Raw genomic sequence first — 24,202 nt, forward strand, 5'->3', positions numbered from 1 at the left:
CCTGGTTGTACTGGTACAATGAAACAGGGGTTGTTTTTGTGCGACGGAACAGCCGGAAAGTGGCAAAGGAAAGAAAAGGGAGAAGAACGGCCCATTGAATGGATGTGGTAGGTGCAATAGCCAAAAAAGAAAGGCAACGTGGAAAGGAACATTGGTGAGAGTCCGACGTGTGAAAAGAAAGGTGGATGCGAATGTGGTCACTCTGGTTGAATGGAATGCTCACAATCCCTCCAATCGATTCGAGATTCGCCAAAGACTCTTGTGAAGGACCAGAAACAAGATTGCAATTTTGTCTTCAAGGTTGATGAGCAGATGGACGTCGGGAGGCTCTGCAGCCGAACTGAAGGGACTGGACCGGAGGAGCCGACCAATGCAGGAACACAGCATGCCAGTGACGTCATGACCATCCCAAATGGACTGACAGGAAGACAGGGAGAAGCGGCGTGTAAGCAGTCTAGCGCCGAGCTGCGGGAGAAACGACGCCCGTCAACCCTAAATCAGACCGTCTCACGATGTGACTTCCAGCCTCAATACCCAGCAAGCCACCTTGTTGTCTTGACAGCCAAACCTTCACGGGACGACCCGTCTCCCGCTCACCACCTGCATCCAGCTCCCGCTAGCCTCACCTGCCCCGCTTCTGCTTCCCAAGCTCCAACCATGGCCTCCATCATCGGTATTATGTCTCAGCCTAGCTCTCCCAGCTCAATTGGGGCCGCACGGTTCCTCAATGGCTGCTAATAGACTCCCACAGACACAGTAACCAGCGTTGCTGACGCCTACCTCAACCCGCTTCTCGACGGCGGATACATACCCTCGCGCGTCATCCGCATCGGCATCCGATCGCAGCTGCGCCAGCGGCTCCTCTCGCTCGCGTCGACGACGCTGGCCGCCGACTACGCCCGCAAGATGGAGTACGTGGCGCAGCTGCGGTCGCGGCCGATTGCCATCGAGACGGCGACGGCCAACACCCAGCACTACGAGGTTGGCACCGGCGTGCTGGCTGCGTGCTTGGGCCCGCGCATGAAATATTCGTGCTGCTTATACGAGAAGGGCAGCGAGACTTTGGGCGAGGCTGAAGTGGCCATGATGGGGCTATATGTCAAAAGAGCAGGGATTGGGCCAGGGATGAAGATCCTGGATTTAGGGTAGGTTTTCCTTTGCCACCTTCTCATCACGCTTTACTTGCTCCTCCCACAATTTCTGCCGACGGTCCTGACGCTTCCAGGTGTGGCTGGGGCTCTGCCTCTCTTTACTTGGCCGAGGTGTTTCCCACATGCCAAATCACGGCCTTTTCCAACTCGCGCACCCAAAAGGAATACATCGATGCGTGCGCTGTAGAAAAGGGGCTCAAGAACCTCGAAGTCATCACAGGGGACGTGGTTGACTACGAATTTGAGCCCGAGACATATGACCGTGTCGTGTCAATCGAGCTGTTTGAGCACATGAAGAACTACGAGCTGTTGATGGCCAAGGTAGCAAGGACGCTGAAGCCTGGAGGCAAGCTATTCGTGCATATTTTCGCGCACAAGAGCATGCCGTACGATTTTGAGAGCGGATGGATGACGGAGCACTTCTTCACTGGCGGAACCATGCCAAGCGCGGACCTTTTGCTGTACTTCCAGCGCGATCTGACTGTCAAGGAACAGTGGTGGGTCAATGGGCAGCATTATGCCAAAACATGCGAGGTGCGGCAAATCCCCAATGCGTCGAGAACAGACTGACACTGGACAGGACTGGTTGGCCAAGATGACAGCCAACAAGAAAGCCATTTGGCCGCATCTGCAAGAGACGTATGGCAAGGAGAACGCGACGACGTGGTTCCATCGCTGGCAGATCTTTTACATGGCTTGCGCAGAGTTGTTTGCACACGAGGGCGGCGATACATGGGGAGTGACGCACTACTTGTTCGAAAAGGCCGAGAAGTAATGGTAGCTACTCGAAAGCTGCAGATGTCTCGAATAATGTTTAGTAGCTAGATTGAGAGGTGGAATTCGTGGTGTTGTGTTGCCGCCTGATCGATTGAAATAGTTCGTTTTGCGCCAGAACACACAATAAGCTCGAATTGATGATGTGCATCGAAAGTTTGATTTCTTTGGTGGATAAAGGGCAATGCTGATCCGCCCGACAGAGCACTGGCACGAGGCTGGACGACGGAGATCTTGATCTAGGTGCGCAGACGACATGGGAAAAACCACTCTTCTTGATTCGCCAGACACTGTCATTCCAGGAATATATCCATTCGATCCCAAAGCGCCGGTTGCAAATGTCACGTCTCTCATGCTCGTCTTCGGCCCGGCTAGTTCAATGGTCCCAAGGGTGTTTCCGTCCAAGCAGCACGGCGCCGTTCTTCTTCCAGCTGTACAAGACCTTTGAGCTGCGTCAGCATTGTTCACGGGTGGGCGTACAAGGCGTACCCAGAACCACATGGCAGCGCCTAGACCAGTGGCGAAGAAACGGTAGAAAGGACGCGCCGGGTGGACGTGGACGGGGTGGCTGCCGGGGCCACGAGCAGGACCGGGGCCGTGACCAGACATTGTGATGTGGATTGCCTGGGCAGTGTCAATTGCGAGTATGCCGATGATCGGAGGGCACGGAGAAGCTCACGATGGAGTTGTCTGGAGCTCGGGAGATGTGCGGAGGTCGATGGGAGTGATCTTGAGGAGTGGTCGACGGTCGGCGAGCGGTGGTGGAGCTGGCCCGACGGCCTTGGCGATCGATAACGGTTCAAGGCCGCAGCTAGGAACGGCACGATTGACCGTCGAACAACGTACCAACACGCGCCCATCGTCTTGCCCACCCCTCGCTCTCCGGCATTTGCTCGCCATCATCGTTGCCGACACGGACTCTATCTCTCCTGGGGGCATGCGCGTTTGAATCGCGCGCACATGGCGCCGGGTCCTCACAGTTTCCGCCACATTAACATTCACTTCACTTGCTGCGCGCCGCCTACATGTCGCGATTGAAGATCGGTCCGCTCCACCACTCTAAATCTCAACATCTGTCCAGTCTCCTCTGAGTCCGCTCCGTCGAACCTACACTGGCCACACATACATATTCACCTCTCCACACTCCTGCTGCCGCGCAGCATGGCAACTCCATCAACAGTGCCCGCGCCGGGCCTGGTCCATCGCAAGTTCCAGGGTTGCTCAAAAATTGGCGATTATGAGGTCATGGGCAAGCTCGGCGAGGGAACCTTTGGGTCAGTCTACGCTCGGCCCTGAGCCGCTCTGAGAAAGTTGTACTGACTGGTTTCAGTGAGGTTCACAAGGCGCGATCGCGACGAACGAGCGCCATTGTTGCGCTCAAGAAGATTCTCATGCACAACGAAAAGGATGGCGTAAGTTTGTGCCAAATCTTCCTTGGGCTTTTACTGATGGTGCTGCAGTTTCCCATCACTGCCCTCCGTGAGATCAAGCTGCTGAAGCTGCTGAGCCATCCCAACGTTCTGAAACTCGAAGAAATGGCCGTCGAGAGAAGCAAAGGTACCGAGCGGTCCGTTCTGGTATCACCAGAAAGAGGCTTACAATGTAATGTGTCAGGCGAAGGTCGCAAGCGGGCGATTCTCTACATGGTCACGCCGTACATGGACCACGACCTTTCGGGTCTGCTCGACAACCCCGAAGTGCGCTTCGTCGAGCCGCAAATCAAGTGCTACATGCTGCAGCTGTTGGAGGGCCTCAGGTATCTACATGACGTATGTCACCCAAGCCACGGATTCGTAACAAAAACTTTAACACTCACCTGCTACAGAATCAGATTCTGCACCGTGATATGAAAGGTGAGTTCACCTGAGCGCGCCTATGCGCAACATTGCTGACGCTAGTAGCCGCCAACTTATTGATTAACAACCGTGGAGTCTTGCAAATTGCCGACTTTGGTCTTGCGCGTCACTACGATGAGCCCGTGCCGCAGGCAGGCAAAGGTTGTGGTGAAGCTCAGAGAGACTACACCGCTCTTGTAGTGACGCGTTGGTACCGCCCACCGGAGTTGCTTCTCCAGCTGCGGCGCTACACCCCTGCCATTGACATGTGGGGAGCTGGGTAAGATGCTCGACACGCCGCTTCTCAGACATGTCTAACCTGGCGTAGTTGCGTGTTTGGAGAGATGTTCAAACGAAAACCGATCCTGGCCGGAAACAGTGACATCAATCAAGCCCAGATCATCTTTGATTTGGTCGGATCGCCCAACGAGGACAACATGCCCGGCTGGAGCCAGCTGCCTGGATGCGATGGCGTCAAACAGTTTGCCCCACGTAAGGGCAATCTCCAGAGCGTTTTCCGAGAGTTCGTGTAACCATCTTGGTGAAGACATGGGCGTAGCTAACTTTTTGTTCAGCCAAGATCCCCTGGCAATCTCGCTTCTCAACGACCTATTGAAACTCGACTGGAGAAAGCGACTTAATGCTATTGACGCGCTAAACCACCCATACTTTAAAGCGCGACCCCTGCCGGCAAAGCCGGAAGATTTGCCTCGCTTCGCAGACTCTCATGAGCTTGATCGCAGAACCGCCCGGGGCAAGCAACAAGCACTACCACCAGCACCGGCAGGCGGCACAGTCGGCATGGGACCTAATCCCAACGGCGAATGGCCCGTCGGCCCGCCAAATGGAGCAGCTTTCGCGAACGGCGACCGTTATCCTCCGCGCGATAGAGGACCGCCAGGCACTGGTTCGATAGGTCATCATTACCGCGGAAGCTATGACGGTCGGGTTCCACCACCACCAGGACCTTATGATCACCGAGGGCCTCCGCCAGATCGAAGAAGGCCGTGGGACAGTGACAGTCGCCGAGGCAACATGCCTTACGGTCCTCCGCCAAATGCGAGACTGCCACCTCCGCCTCCCGAGGGCAGCATGCATCCTCTTCCACACCCTCCGTCAAATCGGCCGTATTCTGGTGCTCGGCGTGGGGTCGGAAACGCCAACGTGGACACTTACATTCCCAGCTATGCTGATGGCGGCCGGCGCAACAGCACCGACCGAGGGTCTACGGAACGAGAAGATCATCGCAGTTCTCGCGATCGGAGCAGACCGCCGTCCAGAGACGATCGTCGAGGATTTCGGGAGCGCGACTGGAGCCTCGACTACGAAGAGGGGTCGCACCGCCGGACGCGTAGCAGGAGTCCGGTGAGCAGTGAAGCTCACGAGCGACGCGAGCGAGAACGGAGGGACCGGGACAGAGAGATTTACAGCAGGAGATAGGAGCCATTGACGAAAAAGGATTGGACGTGTTGGTCAGATTTTTCCGTCATGAGAGGCTACCGCATAAGCCTCTGGCGTTTTTGATTGGAGCATTTGGGGTTTCTTTGCAGGGTTTGATCGGTATGCATAGCGTGGCGCATTTTTGCGGATAAAGGCTTGATGGAATTGGGGGGAGGAGGTATAGGGAGAGGGATCACGAGAGGACCTATACCCACGAGGACTGTAGCGTAAGGTAGAAGAGAGCGACAAGCAAACATCAAGATTGCAGAAGATCCACATTGGTGACTTTCCATCGACCTACGTCAGGAACAGGAACAGGACAGAGCGGGACGGGAACAAAGGAACCAGGATGGGTGGGGCGGTGGCAGAAAAATGACTGAGGGACAATATGACGGCCACTCAGGGTTTGTCGATTCCTTTATGCGCCCCGCCGCCGCCGAACTCGGTCCACGTCTTTGGGTCCCCACGCTGTCTTGCCTGTGACTCTTCTTTTAACCATCGCCCGACTCTCACGACAGCACCCCCACTGCACCCATTGCGCCCTTAAATCCACCCGCGCCCCGCCCAACTCCTCGTCCACAATGAACGGCACAATGATCAACGGCACTTCGAGAATAAATCACACCGAGGAGAAGGACCTGCCCGGCGGCTGGGTCGTGTTGAAATTCGGCGGAACGAGCGTCGGCAAGTTTGCCGTCAACATAGCAGAGATTGTCAAGTGAGCCTGCTCTCCCTCATTCCTTCTGAGCTGTCCTGCTAATCGCTGCTTGAAGGGCAGGTCTTGAGAACAACCGCGTTGCAATCGTCTGCTCCGCCCGCAGCAACAATACGAAGCTCGAGGGCACCACCAACCGGTACCACCACCACCATCCGCGCAGTGTAACCCAAGGCGTCGCTGACTATTCAGGCTGATCCGCTCCGCACGCGAGGCTGAGATCCCCGGTTCCAGAGGCTACATCGAAATCGTCGAGGCCATCCGCACCGACCACATTCAGGCCGCCGCCGACACCATCAAGACGCCCGAGATCCTCGAGCAATTTACGAAGGATGTCAACGAAGAATGCAGCACGCTTGTCAAGATTCTCGAGTCTGCCCAGCACCTCGAGGAGGTCAGCATCAGGGTCGAGGACAAGATCATCAGCAAGGGCGAGAAGCTGAGCTGTCGCTACATGGCTGCGTTGCTCGAAGAGATGGGCGTCCCGGCCCAGTATGTCGACCTCTCGCAAGTCTTGAGGGGCACTCCCAGCCAAAAGGCGTTGGACGAGACCTTTTACGCCGGACTGGCCACTACCCTGGGCGACGAGCTGCGCTCCTGCGGCAACAAGGTCCCCGTCGTGACGGGATACTTTGGCAATGTCCCTGGAGGCATTTTGAATGCTGTCGGACGTGGCTACACTGATCTTTGTGCGGCCCTCTGCGCCGTTGGCACTCGTGCGCAAGAGCTCCAGATTTGGAAGGAGGTCGACGGCATCTTTACAGCGGACCCCCGCAAGGTCCCTACTGCGGCGCTCTTGTCGTCCGTCACGCCCTCTGAAGCGGCCGAGCTGACCTTTTATGGCTCTGAGGTTATCCACCCCTTTACCATGGAACAGGTCATCCGGGCCCGCATTCCCATCCGGATCAAGAACGTCATGAACCCGCGCAACGCTGGGACCATCATCTTCCCGGACACGGAGGATGAGCTTGACCCCAAGGCTCCTCTCCACGACCCCAAGCTGTTCCGCACCCGTTCCACCGTCAATGTACAGGCCGTCAAGGGTCCCAAGCGTCCTACGGCTGTTACCATCAAGCGTGGCATTGTGGTGTTGAACGTGCACAGCAACAAGCGCACCCGCGCTCCCGGCTTTCTCCGCAACATCTTTTCCATCCTGGACAAGTGGAACATGTCAGTCGACCTCATATCGTCGTCCGAGGTCCACGTGTCGCTGGTGCTGCACTCGGAGTTGAGCATGCTGAGCTACGGCACCGACGAGGAATACCACATCCAGGATGAGGACCTCCGCGGCTGCGTCGTCGACCTGAGCGACATTGGAACCATTGACTTGGTGCCCAACATGGCCATTGTGAGCTTGGTTGGTAAGCAGCTAAAGAACATGGTTGGCATCAGTGGACGCTTCTTCAGCGTGCTGGGTGAGAACAACGTCAACATTGAGATGATTTCCCAAGGTAGGTGCCACGCTTGATTGATTTGATCCTAGACTTACTGTTGAATAGGTGCCAGCGAGATCAACATCTCGTGCGTCATTGAAGAGAGGGACGCCGACCGCGCCCTGAACGTTGTACATACGAACCTTTTTACGTTTCTAGACTAGATGAGCGAGTAGCATGAGCGGGCGTTTGTGTTGGGTACAGCTTGTCATTTCCACGCGCCATACTCACGAGAGACGTAAGTAAGCAGAAGAGACAGCAGGGGATAGACGTCGAGACACCACAAGTACCCCGCAGGCATTCACACCTGCAAGTTGTTCGGGCATTTACAAATGGTGGTAAGCACGTTGGATTGTGCTGGATTGGATTTCGGTGGATACTGTCAAAAGTCAGTCTGATAGAGCCGCTTTCGGGCAATATTTTGCATAGACCAAATCAAATTGTGTATCTAAGGGTGCAGTGCTCTGCGTGCAACTGTAAGAGCAAGGAAGAGAAATGGTCAAGGCGGTAGGGTAGGTATGGCCTTTGGATGGCATAAAATAAACTCTGACCTAGGACGGGCAGACTTGGATCTTCGAAGAGAAATCAAGCCAGAGTCGACGGACTGTGGCTGCGTGGCGCTTGCCTTGGTGGTCTGCTTGCCTCTTGCCCCTTGCCATTGGCAATTCGCACACCCACCGATGCTGACCTCGACACAAATAATTAACACAACACGACTCATCCAGATCCACAACTCGCGCATGCTCGTCTCGTCGTGGAATTTCTCAAGTCCTTTGGCTCTGCCCACGTCCCAACACACGCCTTCGCATTTTTCATTCATACACCCTCGTTTCCCTCAACACCACGCTACCTTGACGCTCAGCTTCAGCACTGCCGTCCGTTTGACCCTACCGCGAAGATGGCCCCGTCTCGTCGCGGAGGCAGACATGATAGCCTCCGCCGCCAAGTGAGCCAACTCTTCAACGCGTCTGCAGACAAAGCCGACGTGCCGCCTGTTCCACCCATCTCGCAATCGTTGCCTGCTACTCCAAGGCAAGAAGGAAAACCGCTTGAGCAGCAGCGGCAACAGCGGCGAAAAGGACAACCACCTGTCGCCAAAACTGAAGGCATATCACGAGGAGCTCGTAAGCGCGACAAGCTGGCCGACGAGCAACACGCGAGGCATCCCCCCACGAAGAGTCCTTCTGCGCCCACCAATAGTCGCCCGACGCCGTCTACGTCCACTGCCCCAGCATTTCCCTCTAAAGCTGGCCACACCTCGCGCGACATGCCCCGACCTTCTCGTTCAAAGAAACAGCCTGACACTCCTGCCATTACGGGAACCCATCATTTCAAGCCAAAGGCAAAGATATTCCCCCAAGAACAAGATGACTCGGCTGCAGACGCCACTACGCGTCTTGCTATGCGCCAAGCGCTCGCAAACCTATCTGGCTTCGTCTATAAGCCGACTTATGAACATCACGATTTGAGGTCCAAGCCGCAATGCAGGTCGCCCCAGCTCTTGCCGAGTGATGCCAAGATGAAGGAGGAGGAAGAGAGGCAGAAGAGGATGAAATCTCCCGACGAAGCAATGGAGGCCTCTGAAGATGAGACGGAGCTCTCTGATGAGGAGATTGAACATCTGCTTCACGTTGCAAGGAGGATGAAGGAGGAAGATCAAGAGCAGAGGGTGCGAGATATCGAGGCTTCCAAGGAAAAGCTCAAACATTTGTTTGATGCGGAGAGTGATGATCCCGTATCGGTCGACGTGGCTGTTCCATCTATGCCTGGAGCAAGCCCGATGGAAGCGCGCAACAGTCGCCCACAGGTGGTCAAGAAGCGTGCCAAGCAGAAGGCAAAGAAGAAGAAGAAGAAGACCACAGCGTCAGAGAAAACGCCGGGCGTTGGTGTTGCAAGAGATGTCCCAGTCGTCATTGGTTGGCCTGGTAAGTTTGCCTTCCTCTACATCTCAAGAAGGATTACTAAAGCAGACCTCTACAGCTGGTGTCAAAATGCCCGATAAACTCAGGACTTCTTTCGGCCGCGATGAAGTCTTTTCGACTTCTCACGCCGTCAAGATTGCCCACCGTCCAAACACAATGGCGGACTTGCTTTCCGAAGGACACGAGCTCACGCTGCATGCCGAGGCCCCTGCGGCCACGACGTCTTCACCAACGTCCAGCACTTCCAAAGGCTCTACCGTCACGAGAATTCCCCGCCCCAAGGCGAACTCGGTCTTGTCTTCAGCAAGGTCTGCAGTCTCAGATGATACTGTATTGACAATGATTCCCCTTCATCGAAGACGCACCGATTCTTCTTCGATTACAGCGGCATCCAGAGCATCATCATCACCTCTGCTCTTCTTGGGCCCACCTATGCCCGAGGATTCTGACTCCGATAATGAAGACGCCCTGTCCATTTCAACCATGGACGATGCTAAAAACACTGCTGAAGACGAAGCTGCCCCAGACGAGTTTACCAAGCTACTTGCTTCTGACCTCGTTCACCCTTGGCCCAACTTGTGGGAAAAAGATCCGTCCGGGTGGTCCCAGGATACCCGCCGTGAGGATGAAGATGCCTATGATCAAGTCCGTCAGCTGCTCATAGATGTCTGGATGGCACTTACTGGCCAGAAGAAGGCCACTCAGGAGGTGGCGGACGTCTTTGCATCCATGCTCCCAGACAATTCCGATTCTAATCCATCCTCCAAGCGATCGTCCAAGGACAGTGTAAAGAAGCGCTTCTCCAGAGACTCGTTCAAATTGAAGAGAATCAGCAGCTCAAGCGCCAAAGTCCCTGCTGTCGATGACCTCAAGACTCTGAACCATCCCTACAATGATTCTCCATTGGGAAGTCTTGCTTTGAAGTCTCCCATGGATACCAGGCTTTCGTTCGGTAGTAACAAAAGTGTCATCGCGAGCTTTGATAAGCGTCACTCTGGAAACACCGACATTGAGAGCCTTCAGCCCAGCAATATCAGTCAAAGAAGCAGTGGTGGGCACGGCGGGATTTTCTCTCCCATCAACGCCATTTTCAAGCGCAAAGAAGGTAGTCAGCCGAACCTTGGCCAGCGGAACAGTTGCCCAGATTCGATTTTCTCGACAAGCCAGCCCGTTCTCGCTCGCAAGGAAAGCAATCTCTCCTTTGTCCGCAAAGTCAGCAGTGGCGACGAAACAATCACGGGTGAGAAATCTAGGGGCCCTCCGATGGGCAATCTACATAGCCGCAAGCCTAACCTGACCATCCGCACTTCCAAGAGTAGCACGGAGCTGCGGTCTCCTGGCCTCGAGGGGGCGACGTCGGCTACAGAAACGGCTACACCTACAAAGCGCAGCCGCTTCATGGGGTCTTTGGAAAACCTGTTTACGCCCAAGAAGTCTTCGAGCACGGCCAGGGGTTCTTTTGAAGCCGACGACTACTTTGCTACCACGCCCTTCGACGCCCCGCCCGTGCCCAAGCTGCCCCCTGAGTATGCTCACAACGCATCTCAAATTTCGACTCCGTTGCCTTCCACGCCCAACGGTAGCTTTTTGAGCCACAAGACATCACGGGTTGCTACTCCAGTACCTCTTACTCCCGGATCAGCTCGATTCAAGCGAAGTATGTCGCAGCTTTCTACGTGTACGACGGTGCCTCCTTCCCCTGGTAGCAGTCAATTGAACCGCAGCACATCGCAGCTCTCTACTGAAGTACCTCCTGCCCGCGGTAGTAGTCTCTTTCACCGAAGCACATCACAGCTGTCTACTATAGAGCCAACTACTCCTGGCAGCAGCTTTTTTGGCCGCAGCACACCAAATCTCGCAGGATCGATCCCTCCCACTCCTGGAAGCGTTCGCTCCAAGTCTAGGAGTTTCACTAGAATTTTCCGCAGCCTGGGCGGCAAGAAGAAAGAAGAGGAGGAGGAGGAGGAATACCACGAGCCACTCACTCACGTCGACCCAGCCATCTTCGAAGAGCTGCTCGAGGAACTCATCGTCTCCTTCACCAACTGGCACAACTCCAACATGCCTACTTCGTTCCCTCTGACTGGCCTCGCCGTCCAAGCGGCCCGCGCTCTTGTCGCCTACACATCGACGATTCTCGAGTCCTTGCATGATTTTGACGACGACTGTGACAACATTGATCACCAACACGCGCGCCTCATCTGGATTACCGAAAACCTTGACGTCCCGTTGAGTTCCTGTCCGTTTGAAAAGGCCCCAGAAATGTCGCCTGAGTACATAGCCGCCGGCCATTGCGATGTCTGGGCCATGAAGTTCCTCGCGTGGGCAGAGGAGCAGGACGAGTTGGTGCGCTACATCGAGCACGATGTCCCGGCAACTTTCTTCGACGACGACAACACCGAAAACATCGAGAAAGACAGCAGCAGGAAAACGACGACTGCCGACGGCAGCGGCAGCCCTCGTTCGCGCGCGGCGAATCGTCGCAAGGGCCTCGACGCGCCCGGCCGTTGCGAAACCCTCAAGCGCCGTCTCGACTGGTGCGAGATCGACTCCAGGCTGGCCACCCACCTCAACTTCGACGGACCCCTCGAGCTGACGACGGCCGAGGTCGCCGAAGCAGGAGGCGAAGGCCGACCGCTCACCGCTGCGGCCGCCCGCAAGCGCTTCGAAGCCCTGGTGCACGAGGTCGGCAACGACGCGCGCTGGGCCGTGTGCGCGGAGCAGATTGCGCGGCTGGCGGGCTTGGTCGGCCGCGACGCGATTGCGGGCATGGAGGCCAAGCGCCTGGTCAAGGTGTGGGAGGAGCAGAACGAACAGGATCGAGTGGAGCGCAAGAAGATGGAGAAGAAGAGGCGCCAGGAGAAGGCCACGAAGATGATGATGGTCGGCATGGGTAGGAGGGGCATGGGCGTGTCGCGCGCGGCTGGCGATTCGAACTTGAAGATCAAGAAGAGGGAGGACGTGGTTGTGGATGGCAAGGAGAAAGAAAGGAAGGATACGAAAGAGAAAGAGAAGAAGGACAAGGAGAGGGAGAGGGTGGAAAAGAAGGAGAAGGAGAGAGCGAAGAAAGAAAGGGAGAAGGCCAGGGGAAAAGGCAAGCACAAGATCCACATGCCTTGGAAGTAGGCGATGGACGGAGTGCTCTATCAACGGACGAAATGAGCGGTACGAATGGGTAGTCTGACAGTGCCAGGCATTCGTGTCGGCTGATGCGAGCAAAGGAGTTACTGTGGTTTGCTTGCTGGCTGTATTGAGCAACATGGCGAAACGGGAGATAGAGCTCGCATCTGTGTTGGTTGCTTGGAACTTGGGTGGGTCAAACGGGCACAGTCAATCTGTTTTGATTTCAGCATCAACATGTGGGTTGCATGTGTGGTGTTTCCAGGTCGAACAGACAAATACAATTGCCTTGAATCAATCAGTTTTCCTGAGTAGCCTACACATGTGTCAGCCACCGTAAGTCTCCATCTGCCTGCGCGCCTTGCAAAGAAGCAAATAGAACGTAACACAGTCCTGATAAATATCCCTTAAAGTACGTATCCACGTCAACGCCTAAGCCGTAGCTCGCAATGCAACACTCGCTTCATTTTTCATTCATCACTCCAGATCTTGCCGAAAAACTCGTCCCCTGCCTTCCTGGGCTTTTCATGCAGCTATTTGGCCTTGACAGCCGCAAGCTCTGCGCCATTTCTGACCACGCCGACAACGGCACCCGTCTGCACCGTCTCATTGCCGCCGCCGCTCAGCCTATACTCGACCTCACTCAGACCCTCCAGCCACATGACGCGCGTTTGGGGTGGGACATCAAGCTGTGCAAGACGCTCGCTCAGTGCCGACAGGATGTCTGCCAACGCGAGGCCCTTGTTGGCCTTGAGCTGGTTGATGGACTGCAGGCAGCTGCGGACATTGCGCGTCTCGAGCAGGGTGCGCATGATGAAATCGATGTCCTGGGGATGCGGCGCAGCGATGCAGTCGTAAATGGTAGCCTCGGTGATGGTATCGCGAGGCGGGGGCATCCAGTCTGCGGCTTTGATGCCGGGGGCGCGAAGCGGCGTGCTGCTTGCATGGCAGGCCTGCAGCACGTTGAGAGCGCGGCGCATGTCGCCCTTGCTCAGCGTGACGAGGCTGTCGACGGCGTCGGGCGTGATCTGCACCTCCTCCTTCTCGACGACTTCGTCGACGAGCCGCCGGATGTCGTCTTCCTTGAGCGGCGAGAAGCGGAACCGAGTGCAACGCGACAGCAGCGCTGGCGACAGCTTGTGCGTGTAGTTGGCGATGATGCAGAAGCGCGTGTTGGCCGTGTACTTCTCCATGATTCGCCGCAACGCCATTTGCGCGGCCGACGTCATGGCGTCGGCTTCGTCGAGGATGATGAGCTTGAAGGATGCCAGGGCGGAGCCGCCCGACGAGGGTGCTGTGCTGAAGATTTGACGTGTGCTGGAGAAGGTCTTGATTTGTTCCCTGGATGAAGTCAGTACACGGATTGAAAGCAGATAACGAGTCGATTGCTTACCGCACAACGTCAATGCCGCGGTCATCGCTAGCATTGAGCTCCAGCACCATCTGTCTCATGTTCTTGTTCCCATATATGCGTCGTGCCAGCGCAAGCACGGTAGATGTCTTTCCCGTACCTGGCGGTCCATAGAGCAGGAGATGCGGCAGTCGGTTCGATTCGACGAACTTGTTGATGGTTGCGAGAATGTCCTGGTGGCCGGAGACGTCGTCGAGAGTATCGGGGCGGTATTTTTCTACCCTGGAAAGGATTAGACTACTGGCTGAACAGGTGATGAGGGACACTTACCATGGCAGAGTGTCTTCGGCTTCGACGGGCAGATTGGCGGCGGTCCTCTTGCCTTTGGAGCTGGCGTTTGCAGAGCTGAATTCGATGCCGCTCGTCGAGGGCTTGTCGACATCCATCTCGTCGTCTTCGTAGTCTGACATGTTGACGAGTTGCAGGGGAGTTGAGGCGAATTGGGCGAAAAGGGCAGCAGAGGATGTGGAGTGAAGATGCAGACGCGTGGTGGGGAGACGCGACGGGCGGGAGGACAAGCGCGTAAATTGGTGCAAACAGGACAAACCCGTCTCAGCCCTACAGAACCGCTCGCTTGCCTGGCGACGTCGCTGACCTCACTCCCGTGTTGCTCCATCTCCCCAGAGACACCCCGTGCTTCGTCACTCCCTTCCAACATCGCCAACATGCCTGTAAGTCTTGCTCTTGGATGTTTGCAAGTCACAGCTGACCCATGCCCCAGGCCTACCACTCCGTCTTTCTCGATGAGCCCAACCAGCACATAATAGGTACGCCGCACTCCCCGGAAGCTCCCCGCAGGCACCATCGAGCTCCAGAGTCCGCCTCTGCCCTCCACCCTCTACCGCCGAATACAATCCCCGCTTTCGAGCTTCATTTGACATGGACCAGGCAACTTTGCCTTGCTGCCGCTCCGCACGCGCACTCGTGGCCCTGCTATGCAGCTGCCCCCTCTCCCGGCCGACGTCACCGAGCTCACCGTTGATGCCTCGCACGAATCGTACGACCCCGTCGACGAGATCATCGCCCTCTTCCGCGCCAACACCTTCTTCCGCAACTTTGAGATCAAGGGCCCGGCCGACCGCGTCCTGATTTATGGCATTCTGTTTGTGAGCGAGGCGTTGGGCAAGATCAAGCCGGGCACGACCAGGAGGGATGCTGAGAAGGTGCGTTGTGACCTCCTCCTAAATTTCCAGTGGACATGTTGCGTGGGACAATTAAAGGAGTGACTCTGCCGAGTGGGAAAGCAATGGCTGACAGACGAGTCAACCAGGCGGTCCTGAACTTGGCCCTCGACAACAACTTTGCTATCCCCGGAGACGCCAGTTTCCCACTCAACCAGGCCTTTGAGCCGCCCGCCACCCGGCAAGACGCCGAAGTCCTTCGCCAGTACATTTCGCAGGTCCGTCAGGAGATTGCCGTGCGGTTGCTGAATCGGGTGTATGGCGAGGAGGCTACCCCCAGCAAGTTCTGGCTCAGCTTCACAAAGAGGAAGTTCATGAACAAGGCCTTGTAGGTTGGTAGCTCTGGCAATGGGACTTCTCCAGCAATTTGATACCATGGTGCGGTAAGCAGCAGGAGAATGCATTGGAGGGCGTGCTCGTCTACCAAAAGCAGTCCTGGTCTTTCTATTACAATTTCAATATCAAGCCTTTCGAGACTTCAAAGACGATTGTTTGCTAGCTCCTGGTTGATTCCCCGACTATCCCCCTCTTATCTAATTCCTCTTTCCTTCTCCAACGTTATGGCATTACCTTCCTAAAGGGGCTTCTTCAAATCCCCATACTGCAAACAAAACAGTTCTCAGAAACATTTCCTTGTCGAGTCTTTACACGTGGTTATATATCTTTTCAGATGCTAATCACGAGAATTCTCCCGCGAGTCGATGTGAAAGGCCGGTTGTCCCGATCCTGTGCCAAAACCGGCCGGCCGCATGATCTGGAAACCAACTGGAAGCAGGCACGTCACGCACGGACCGCAGAGTGTATTTATCCTATTCTTGAGATCTACTCTCTTCATCCCTCTTCACCATCGACTCGATTGATGCTGCTTGGTTGTTCAGCTTGATCTTGGATTCACGAAGCTCCGAACAATGAACCCGTTCAAGTTTGACCCGGTAAGTGACTTGAAGCTCACCAAACTTCAATAGATATCAACATCTGACATTGAATAGGCTTGGGTCCACTACCTGGCTCTGCAAAATGTGGAGGACTCCAACATCCCCTTCTACACGATTCAGGTGTGGAACATGGCCTGCTTTGGCAAGCTCGCCGCCATCGCCGACAGAGCATATCACCATACGGTCACGAGCTATCCCGGTCCTCAAGATAGCAAGGTTACGCCGCAGGTAGAGCACGTCCAACTCTTTCCGCGCTTGAATGATCACGCCACATGGCCAGAAAAGAGATTCGTAGCCTGGCAAGTCGCCTTGACGGGTGCCGACTACGCCTACTTTGCGGCCGCTTGTGAGCAGGAGTTCAAGGCATACGGCACAAGACACCTCGCCGCGCAAGTCGTTGGCTTTGGTTCCAACCCCAAGCAGTCGCATGCCCTCGACGACGACGACATCAGACGCGCCCGGTTCCTGACCTACCCGGTTGAGGACTTGAAAAACCTGGGCCCCGGGGAGATACCAACATGCCGCCGTTGCTTGTCGAACGACGGACACATGAGCGGGTGCAGGGCAGACATCTGCACCACCTGCTTCCGCCACCAAGATGAGCACACGTCATTTCCAGTCTGCTTGTTTTCCAAGGGATGGTTTCGGTGGTCCGACGGCGCCATCATCCCACTCGTCAAACCAACCACCATCGACTTGCAAGAAATTCGATCTTCTGTTGTCAAACCTCGCGTCTTGCACCCTCGCGAATTCCCTGAATTTAGTTCGCAATTTTTCTCTTCCACCCTTTCCCGAGATGACTGGGCCTCTCTCGTTGGTCCTGGTGCTCGCGGCCTTGCTCAAGGTATGTTCAACGAAAACAATCATGGCTGTTGCTAATGATCTGAAAGGCCCACCAAAGGAAGCCTGCTTAAAGAGGCTCAGCGACGAGTTTAGTTTCCAGAAGCGGCTAGACCGCGGCGTCAACTACCTTAAGTCGAGAATGGTCGAGAACAATATCAACCATGTCATGTTGGCGAAAGCCTGTGCGCACCACAACATGTCACCATATGGCGGCGCGCTCTACGCCGTCGAGGCTGCCGACGGACCTGCCGACATTGAGAGAAAGCAGGTGCAGGCCATGGATGACCTGCTCAGCGGTCGGCTGCTGCCTCCCCGCGGCAGCGGCGTAGGCACGCCTACGGCGCAGGATGTTGGCAGCGTCAGCCCCCTATTCCCGGCGCGCGTCGACAGCCTGACCGCGTCGTCGGAGGACGGCGGGGTCTCCTTGCCGGCGAAGGAGAGGGAGCAGGAGGAGGATGTGGAGATGGGGGAAGAGGAGGAGAACGAGAAGGAGGAGGAAGAGGAGAACGACCACGACGAGGACGATGACGACTCCGGCGGCGTGCGTCTCCGGGCCCCGGGTGGTCAACCCACTTGGGCCACCAAGAGCATCCCAGCTTTTGGTGGCTGCAGTGGTGTTGGCGCGCTCGAAGGCTCCGAGCGCTGCGTCGTCGGTGGAGGCGTGGGTGTGGAGAGTGGGGAGAGTGAGGAGGAAGACGAGGAGAGTGGTGGTGTGCTGCTGCCGGAGCCTGATGACTCCTCGGACGAGGACTATGTGGAGTGAGGGGGGGGCGTGGGTAGAGCATTGGTGGTGATGGTGGTAGGGTCACGCGGGGGGAGCGTTCGTGGGCGTGGGCATGGGCGGCGTATTGGTGTTTTGATACCCAGGGGCATGGCACAGCACAGCATAGCATGGCATCAGGTTGAGCAATGGGAGGGAAAGCTTCTTCTTCAGGTTCGTAGCTAGATGGTATAAAACTTTTCAAGCAAGGGGAAACTCCGGAGAAATGAGCAGCTATCTGTGGGAACATGGAGGTGAAAGACGAGCAACGGCAAGGTTCTCGAGCCATGAAATCAGCAGATGGGATGGAGGTTTGCAGGTCAGGCCGTGAAAGCAAAGAAGCAAGTAAATTGGTGGGTTTGAAGCAACAACATCGCAGCCTTTCCTCCCTTTTCCTCTGCAACAGCACAGCCCCCATGGACCAGCAAACGCGTGGGCGCGCATGAAGAAATCAACCCGTCGTTTGCATAAACGCGCAAACGCGGGGGCGGATGGACGGGACGGCAGCACCCACTACCCAGCTAACGGTAGCGCAAGCGCACCCTCTTAGCCGCAGGGTCTAGCAAGCTATCGTGGACCACTTTGACCGACTCGACCAACTGCTGCTGCTGCGCCTCGTCGAGATCGTCATCCATGTCGATGATGGCGCCGTTGTCGTCATCGTCAAAGTCGAACGAGCGCTGCCGCTTGTTTGACGAAGCAGATGCTGCCTCCGCGCCGTCGTTGGTTTGGGGGTCGTGCTGAAAGGCAAAGGCGAAGCCATTGTCGTTGCGTGGGGGCGCGAGGTAACGCGGTGGTGGGACGACTGAGACAAGCTGTTGCAACTGCGGCGGCGGATCTTTGAGGGTCTTTTGGGGCGCAGAGGTCGGTTCGCTGTCGAGCATGTAAGAAGGCGGTGGAAGGAACGGAGCCGAGTCTTCCAAGGAGACAGGGAAGCGCGCAGTGGAGGTACTGAGCGGCGGGCGCATGGAGTGCTCAACATTTGTTGAGTCCTGTGTGGTAGCCGTGTTGAAACTGGGGAACGACGGGGAGACGCGCGTGCTGAATTGGGTAGGTCCTCGCGTGAGGTTAGCATCTGGATCTGGATGGGCCTGGGCGTCGGCGAGACGATCCGGTGAAGCTTGGGTGCCGGATCCATCGAGATCGTCCTGTGTCACAGAATCGGCATCATATGATGGTTTCAGGATCTTGTTTGCAGCGTGCGTGGGCGAGGCCTCTTCTTGGATAGTGCTCAGCCCTCCTTTTCGGGATCCCTGTGTAAAGTCAACGCTTTTGGACACTGGCGGAGAAGCGATGCGTGACGTGGAGAAGAACTGTGACCGGCGAAGCTCCATCTTTGGCCGTGGCGACTCAATGTACTCCATGATCCTGAAAGTCTTTTGACGTGGCTTCCAGTCTTTGATCGAGTGCTGGTACAAAGTCTCGTGGTCCTCTGCATGCGCCTTGTTGGTGAACCATGGATGGGCAAGTGCGTCTTTGACAGTCATTCTCGCGTTTTCATCAAGCACCAGGACCTTTTTGATGAAGTCTTTGGCGCGAGATCCAACCTGCTCCCAATTCGGATGTTCATCGAGAACCGCAAGATTTACGTTTCTGGCCATGTCCAGAATCACTCGATGGGGGCATCGTTCAAACTCCGGGTGAGTACGGTCAACGTAAAAGACGTCCCCGCTGATGATTGCGCTGGCGATACATCCAATTGACCACATGTCGATGGCCTTGCCCCAGTATCCTTTCCCTGGGCTCATCCTGTCGGTTGTGCTCACTTCACTGTCCAGCGTCAGACCGCTAATATAGAAATTCAAAGATTTCACACGTACGGAGCGGCGAACTCTGCGGTTCCAACCATGGAAAACAGTCTCTGTCTAGAGATTTTGGCATTCTGGTCCGTTGCTGGTCCATTGCAAATCTTCCTCGCACTGCCGAAATCGGTCAGAATCACGCGATAGCGACCTTTTGTAGACGTCAGAAGTATATTGTCAGGCTTGATGTCGCGATGAACGATGTCCTGATCATGGAGGTACTCGAGTCCCTTCAAGACTTGTCGCAGGATGACCGCTGCTTCAACGGTCGGTATACCAAAGTCGCCTCTTTTTGTGATGTAGGAAAAGAGGTCACCGCCAGTAATCAGCTCCTGGAAAATGTAGCTGTGGACGCATTAGAATGGCTCGTATATCAGCGTTAGTGACAACTTACATGCCGTTGATGCTGAAAAAGACCTTTTCAAGCCGAACAATGTTTGGCTGCGTGCTGTCAGCCACAGAGAAAGAATGCGGAGGCGCTGGACAAACATGATCAAGCTCCTTGAGCACTCGACATTCTCGAAAAAGTCCCTCCAGACAGGCGCTTTTGGTCTTGGCTTGGGCGCCATTTGCTCTGGATTGAGAGGCCGAAGGGGGCGCAAGGGGTGCCCTTCCGCCTTCCAATTCGAGATCTGTCAAATCAATTACTTTGCAAGCTTGCTGCTGTTGAGTCCTTCGATGTATCGCAACATAGACGCTGCCATGACCACCGGAGCCGAGACTCCGATTCGTTACATGATACCTATCCTTGATCGTCTTGGCTGCTTAGTATGAGACAAAGATTTCCTTAGAGTTAGTTCACCTTGCTGTCATGTGCATGGATTGGAGACGGCTTGTCGCGCTGGCCTTGAAATCTTTTGAGGATATGGTCTGAGACGTGATAGCGAAGAACGATCCGCGGCGCTGGCCAAAGCTCGTCGCCGTGCTCGAGCAGGGTTGAATTTATTTTCCGGCCCATCAAAATGCCGCGGACGTCGTCATGTGGACAGTCTTTTCTGTTGATCCTCTGCAAGAAGGTACCGTTTGAGGAAATGTCTTGGGCGTAGACCAAAGGAGCAATGCTCTCGTCATACAGCACGGTGTGAATTTTGACATGTCGCTTGGAGATGGTGGCGCTGACGCCAGGAGATTCTGAAAGATTGCATTTCCTGTGGAGTTGTTTAATCAAGGTCAAATCACACAGTGGATCACGGTACCCGTTGGTGGAGCATCTGCCTAGATGAAAATCTTCATTGGCGTGAATTGGTATGGAGGTAAAGGGAACTGAAGCAAATGAGCGCGAGCAGAGAGGCCAAGACTTTGACGCCTGGACAAACGTGAGTCTCTGCTGTCGTAGTCATATTCTGCGTCACGAAATTCCAAGGAGCCGATGGGACGTGCCGGTTCCTGGGGGGGCGCGTGGTGCAAGCCCATGGTGAATGAGATGGTGTTGCAGTAAGGTGGACTGGAGAAATAGACGACTCGGCGTAATTGGCTGGAGGGGAGAGGTCGAGCAGCTGTGTGCGTCAGGCCTACGTCGCCGGGCTAGCGCGGCTGAGTCATCACGCTAACCGGATTGGAGCTAGACTCGCTTAAGCAACACACAAGTAAGTTGCGGAGCTGCGCGCAACCATCTTCTTTCCTCACCAACCTTCCTCATCTCGACAACCAGGTACGTTGCTCCCAAGGGCTTCTGCTCGTCGGAGCTTGTGTCTTGCAAGGCTCTGCTGCTTGCTCGCTGCAATTCCCTCGACAATGCCCGTTCTTTCATCGCCGCAAGCTAATTCTCCCCAGTTCTTCTAGTTATCGAAGATGAGAGCGAAGTGGAGGAAGAAGCGCGTTCGTCGCCTCAAGCGTAAGCGCAGAAAGATGCGTGCCCGCAGGTAAGCTTACCACCAATGGATTGCAGCCTCGACGCTCTCGCTCACAAATTTTCCAGCAAATAAACGTCTCGTCCCCTCGACACTGTCAACCCCACATCCTACACCGGCGACGTCTTGACGACATAGCGGCTACTCCAAAAATCACACGCTTTTCTCCATGAGCTTTCGACGCTCCCGGCATTACGTCATCCTTCGACAATCACGGCACGATCTGCCCTGGCGCTCAATGCCACGCGGGTGATGGTGGAGGATTATGGGGCAACCTGGTTGAAATCTTCGAGGAAAACCGGCGTTTGCTGTTCGGCAGACTCACTCTTACACCGGCCATTCAGCCTTTGAGACCCGTCTAGCCTTTTGCCGATTAGGAACGAATACATGACCTGATCCGCACCACGCTCCCGATGCTCCCTCGTGAAGACTACTCGTGACCTACTGCCACTTCCGGAACATTGTCACGCCCAGCTCAAACTACCATTTTGATTTGGGCCCTCAATTAAATTTTCGTTCCAAGAGCGACACGGTGCGACAAATTGACTTGGCGGTCGCTTTACCGACGCCCGGCCAGGTCTCATTCCGCACCGACAATGCCTTCTACCTACTCCATTTTGCTAGGCACGAACCGCTTTTTATCTCCCAGGCTCGTTGCTGCTTCTGAGTACGGGTAAAAGGTGAAACCATGAGGCGCTCCAGGGTAGAGCTTCAAAACTGCTTCTTTACCGCTCATCTGCCATTTCGCAGCCATCATGATGCTATCATCCACCATAGGATCCTCCGTTCCAACTTTGAAGAGCGCTGGAGGCAAAGCTCCTCTACTCAATCGGGCGTAAATGGGCGAGATTGATGGGTTTCGGCGTTGCTCAATCGAGTGGTCGGGCAAAAAGGTGTTGATGCAAAGCTCAATGTTTGGTCTGTCGGTAACGAGGTTTTTGTCGCAGAGGTGGACTGCCGGAAGCAAAGTCGCAAGCTCGTAGATTCCGTAGTGGAGAATGAGACCCTTCAAAGCAAAGCTAGGCTGAGCCCTGTGGGGATGGAGGGCGGTGACCACAGAAAGATGTGCACCGGCCGACTGTCAACATCAATTCGATCAGCCATTGAACATCAATGCAGACGGACCTGTGGCGTCATACCTCGCCGCCTATGAATTGCAGGTGTGCCCCATAATTTGGCCTCGCTATTCTCACCAACCATTCAGCGGCGTCGATGCAATTAGGGATGCTCTGGAGCCAGCCGATACCCAACGCTGACGAACGACTGCGAGGCCGCAATTGTCGGCCATCCATTTGAGCAGCTCGTCGTTTGAATCTTCTCCCTTGAAAACCCAGCCGCCGCCATGAAGATGCATCATGACGCCTTTGACTTGTCCGCCTTCCGGCTTGGAGAGGCGACAGCGAATCTCGCGTCCAACCTCGCGCGACGGTATCTTGAAGTTCACCCCCGATTCGAGCACAACGACCTTGGGCAGCGACCCTTCGCCGTTCCGACGCATTTCTCGATATTGAGCGGCTCCAATCTGCAGCGCTATAAGTCACCATTGTTTCTCACGAAGCCGAGGGCGGTGTTCTTTTGGTACCTCATGCCAGAAACGTGCTGCTTCAGAGTTGGCCTCGCATGCTTCGTTGAGTTCGATTGTCTGTCGGCTGATCGCCTTAGGGTCAAACTTGAACGCATCAAGCACCAAATCACTGGCAAGAGACATGGTGCCGGCCGAGTATGAAGCTCAACGGCAGGGCCCCAATCGTGCGCATCTCCACCGGGTCCTCTTAAGGACGGTGCATGCAGATTCCATCAGCCTCTTGCTTCCAAAGTGACACAGGCATGGTGTTGGCGCGTAGTACTGCGTCTACTCGATCCGGACGTTGGCAAACCGGACAATCGTCACGAACACAAGCGCGGGGTCGGACGGCCCCAAAAGCTTCACGGCTCCGCTGTCACCTTTCAGCTCCAACCTCTTTCGTTTGAGCACCAAAGTGCCCGGTGTTGCAGCTGCCATAGCAGTGCCATAGCAGGTCACCGGCTTTGATCGTCGCTGCTAACCAAATGTCTTCTCCTTTGCAGGTTTTCAAGCTTCCTTTTCCAGCCGCTCCGCCAATGGGTACAAGGACCGGAATACTAGACGCGCACGCCAATGCAGCTCGAATCCTACGACTCGATTGGGCAAGCATGGCTCGAAATCATGTGAAAATACGTCAAGACATGGGTTCGACTGGATTGGTCCAACGTTTCTTTGTTATCCGTCTGCCAAGCGGATGATGAAGAGCGTCACGAGACGACCCTTGCATCCACGAATCGCAGCGCAAGCTTCCCACGCCATCTCCTTAACCAGGAAACAAGTCAGGCGTCTCCTCAAGCCCGTTCTCCATTGTTCCAGTGCGCCGAAGCGCCAGAGTGCAGTGTGTTCGTGGCGATTGGGAGCTGACTGGCGTTTGGCATCCTCTCCACCACAGGTCTGCTGACGATTAGGTGTTTTATCTGGGGAGGGCCAAGCAGCCGAGCCATGCAAAGCCTTGGAGAGCCCCGCTTTCCGTGAGCTCGCCGTCTCTTGACATCGGCCCTGGCTGGCGGAACCTGGCGGCCGCCCACGCGTGCGTCAGTACCTCCCATGAGGCTACCAACAAAGCTGCCGCTAGGCTATCGTCCTCATGCTTGGATAGTTTGGATACGCTATTTAACTACTACTCTATCCGCTGTCCCCCGTCGGCCGCGTGCGCTGTTCTTGCTTGCACTGCCCTTCTTAAACACATCCACCAGCAGCCAGCCTCACCAATCAGCTCTCGGCCAAGCCTCTACTTCTTTGCAAACTTAGTGAATGGGGATAGAGGACTCTACCCTTGATGTCGAGGAGTCGACTGAACCTCCTTTAGGTGGCTCTTCGAGCAACCTAAACAACACTGAAAAACTCGCCTATCGAGGGCTGAAGTCGGACGAGACTGTGGGCATATCGAGCAAGACCCTCACGCCCGGGCTCTCATCCATCTCGTCGTTTGAGAGCCTCTGCAACGAAAAGGGCTACTACGCCGA

At 55.5% G+C, this 24,202-nt stretch overlaps 10 protein-coding genes across 10 annotated transcripts; 6 read left to right on the forward strand and 4 right to left on the reverse strand.

Moving 5' to 3' along the window:
• Positions 1-491: 491 nt before the first annotated feature.
• Positions 492-2,074, forward strand: J3D65DRAFT_632993 (cyclopropane-fatty-acyl-phospholipid synthase-like protein). The gene is made up of 4 exons (XM_066801083.1): positions 492-673; positions 752-1,145; positions 1,226-1,685; positions 1,732-2,074. Exons 1-4 carry the CDS (start codon positions 658-660, stop codon positions 1,924-1,926), a joined length of 1,065 nt encoding a protein of 354 aa, XP_066653331.1. The 5' UTR covers positions 492-657; the 3' UTR covers positions 1,927-2,074.
• A 227-nt stretch (positions 2,075-2,301) lies between these two features.
• J3D65DRAFT_669961 (uncharacterized protein) lies at positions 2,302-2,534 on the reverse strand (the record flags this gene model as incomplete). The annotated part of the gene is made up of 2 exons (XM_066803247.1): positions 2,302-2,367; positions 2,415-2,534. The coding sequence occupies 2 exons, from the start codon at positions 2,532-2,534 to the stop codon at positions 2,302-2,304; spliced, it is 186 nt and encodes a 61-aa protein (XP_066653332.1).
• Positions 2,535-2,763: 229 nt separating this feature from the next.
• J3D65DRAFT_633000 (kinase-like domain-containing protein) lies at positions 2,764-5,460 on the forward strand. The gene is made up of 8 exons (XM_066801084.1): positions 2,764-3,199; positions 3,256-3,337; positions 3,386-3,482; positions 3,540-3,694; positions 3,751-3,778; positions 3,827-4,040; positions 4,089-4,283; positions 4,336-5,460. The coding sequence occupies exons 1-8, from the start codon at positions 3,087-3,089 to the stop codon at positions 5,198-5,200; spliced, it is 1,749 nt and encodes a 582-aa protein (XP_066653333.1). The 5' UTR covers positions 2,764-3,086; the 3' UTR covers positions 5,201-5,460.
• Positions 5,461-5,630: 170 nt separating this feature from the next.
• Positions 5,631-7,689, forward strand: J3D65DRAFT_480455 (Aspartate/glutamate/uridylate kinase). The gene is made up of 4 exons (XM_066796579.1): positions 5,631-5,918; positions 5,974-6,054; positions 6,108-7,366; positions 7,415-7,689. Exons 1-4 carry the CDS (start codon positions 5,782-5,784, stop codon positions 7,510-7,512), a joined length of 1,575 nt encoding a protein of 524 aa, XP_066653334.1. The 5' UTR covers positions 5,631-5,781; the 3' UTR covers positions 7,513-7,689.
• A 557-nt stretch (positions 7,690-8,246) lies between these two features.
• J3D65DRAFT_679238 (uncharacterized protein) lies at positions 8,247-12,679 on the forward strand (the record flags this gene model as incomplete). The annotated part of the gene is made up of 2 exons (XM_066803679.1): positions 8,247-9,273; positions 9,329-12,679. 2 exons carry the CDS (start codon positions 8,247-8,249, stop codon positions 12,394-12,396), a joined length of 4,095 nt encoding a protein of 1,364 aa, XP_066653335.1. The 3' UTR covers positions 12,397-12,679.
• On the reverse strand, positions 12,645-14,301 carry J3D65DRAFT_652689 (putative DNA replication factor C subunit Rfc3). Its single transcript, XM_066802457.1, has 3 exons — positions 14,072-14,301; positions 13,784-14,023; positions 12,645-13,731 (listed from the first exon to the last, which is right to left on the reverse strand). The coding sequence occupies exons 1-3, from the start codon at positions 14,209-14,211 to the stop codon at positions 12,924-12,926; spliced, it is 1,188 nt and encodes a 395-aa protein (XP_066653336.1). The 5' UTR covers positions 14,212-14,301; the 3' UTR covers positions 12,645-12,923.
• Positions 14,302-14,466: 165 nt separating this feature from the next.
• Positions 14,467-15,314, forward strand: J3D65DRAFT_647196 (actin-related protein 2/3 complex subunit 3; the record flags this gene model as incomplete). The annotated part of the gene is made up of 4 exons (XM_066802329.1): positions 14,467-14,472; positions 14,523-14,568; positions 14,690-14,964; positions 15,072-15,314. 4 exons carry the CDS (start codon positions 14,467-14,469, stop codon positions 15,312-15,314), a joined length of 570 nt encoding a protein of 189 aa, XP_066653337.1.
• A 411-nt stretch (positions 15,315-15,725) lies between these two features.
• On the forward strand, positions 15,726-17,782 carry J3D65DRAFT_480566 (uncharacterized protein). The gene is made up of 3 exons (XM_066796580.1): positions 15,726-15,914; positions 15,972-16,761; positions 16,808-17,782. Exons 1-3 carry the CDS (start codon positions 15,891-15,893, stop codon positions 17,521-17,523), a joined length of 1,530 nt encoding a protein of 509 aa, XP_066653338.1. The 5' UTR covers positions 15,726-15,890; the 3' UTR covers positions 17,524-17,782.
• Positions 17,783-17,830: 48 nt separating this feature from the next.
• J3D65DRAFT_701125 (kinase-like domain-containing protein) lies at positions 17,831-20,433 on the reverse strand (the record flags this gene model as incomplete). Its single annotated transcript, XM_066804090.1, has 5 exons — positions 17,831-19,290; positions 19,341-19,667; positions 19,717-19,763; positions 19,812-20,078; positions 20,125-20,433. Coding segments are annotated over 5 exons (2,199 nt in total), but the record flags the coding sequence as incomplete, so codon positions are not given.
• A 1,346-nt stretch (positions 20,434-21,779) lies between these two features.
• Positions 21,780-22,880, reverse strand: J3D65DRAFT_647197 (Alpha/Beta hydrolase protein; the record flags this gene model as incomplete). Its single annotated transcript, XM_066802330.1, has 4 exons — positions 21,780-22,250; positions 22,312-22,401; positions 22,434-22,702; positions 22,727-22,880. 4 exons carry the CDS (start codon positions 22,878-22,880, stop codon positions 21,780-21,782), a joined length of 984 nt encoding a protein of 327 aa, XP_066653340.1.
• Between the last annotated feature and the right edge of the window lie 1,322 nt (positions 22,881-24,202).

Source organism: Phyllosticta citribraziliensis (assembly GCF_038025025.1).
Source record: "Phyllosticta citribraziliensis strain CPC 17464 chromosome Unknown J3D65scaffold_9, whole genome shotgun sequence".
Classification (NCBI taxonomy): Eukaryota; Fungi; Ascomycota; class Dothideomycetes; order Botryosphaeriales; family Phyllostictaceae; genus Phyllosticta; species Phyllosticta citribraziliensis.

Coding starts and splice junctions, on each gene's coding strand:
- J3D65DRAFT_632993 (XM_066801083.1), top strand. Junction 1,146..1,225: donor ATGAAGATCCTGGATTTAGG/GTAGGTTTTCCT, acceptor TGACGCTTCCAG/GTGTGGCTGGGGCTCTGCCT. Junction 1,686..1,731: donor ATTATGCCAAAACATGCGAG/GTGCGGCAAATC, acceptor GACACTGGACAG/GACTGGTTGGCCAAGATGAC.
- J3D65DRAFT_633000 (XM_066801084.1), top strand. CDS start 3,087: ATGGCAACTCCATCAACAGTGCCCGCGCCGGGCCTGGTCCATCGCAAG. Junction 3,200..3,255: donor CTCGGCGAGGGAACCTTTGG/GTCAGTCTACGC, acceptor GACTGGTTTCAG/TGAGGTTCACAAGGCGCGAT. Junction 3,338..3,385: donor TGCACAACGAAAAGGATGGC/GTAAGTTTGTGC, acceptor ATGGTGCTGCAG/TTTCCCATCACTGCCCTCCG.
- J3D65DRAFT_480455 (XM_066796579.1), top strand. CDS start 5,782: ATGAACGGCACAATGATCAACGGCACTTCGAGAATAAATCACACCGAG. Junction 5,919..5,973: donor AACATAGCAGAGATTGTCAA/GTGAGCCTGCTC, acceptor CGCTGCTTGAAG/GGCAGGTCTTGAGAACAACC. Junction 7,367..7,414: donor CATTGAGATGATTTCCCAAG/GTAGGTGCCACG, acceptor ACTGTTGAATAG/GTGCCAGCGAGATCAACATC.
- J3D65DRAFT_652689 (XM_066802457.1), bottom strand. CDS start 14,211: ATGTCAGACTACGAAGACGACGAGATGGATGTCGACAAGCCCTCGACG. Junction 14,024..14,071: donor GCCGAAGACACTCTGCCATG/GTAAGTGTCCCT, acceptor AATCCTTTCCAG/GGTAGAAAAATACCGCCCCG. Junction 13,732..13,783: donor CGCGGCATTGACGTTGTGCG/GTAAGCAATCGA, acceptor GACTTCATCCAG/GGAACAAATCAAGACCTTCT.
- J3D65DRAFT_480566 (XM_066796580.1), top strand. CDS start 15,891: ATGAACCCGTTCAAGTTTGACCCG. Junction 15,915..15,971: donor ACCCGTTCAAGTTTGACCCG/GTAAGTGACTTG, acceptor GACATTGAATAG/GCTTGGGTCCACTACCTGGC. Junction 16,762..16,807: donor TGCTCGCGGCCTTGCTCAAG/GTATGTTCAACG, acceptor ATGATCTGAAAG/GCCCACCAAAGGAAGCCTGC.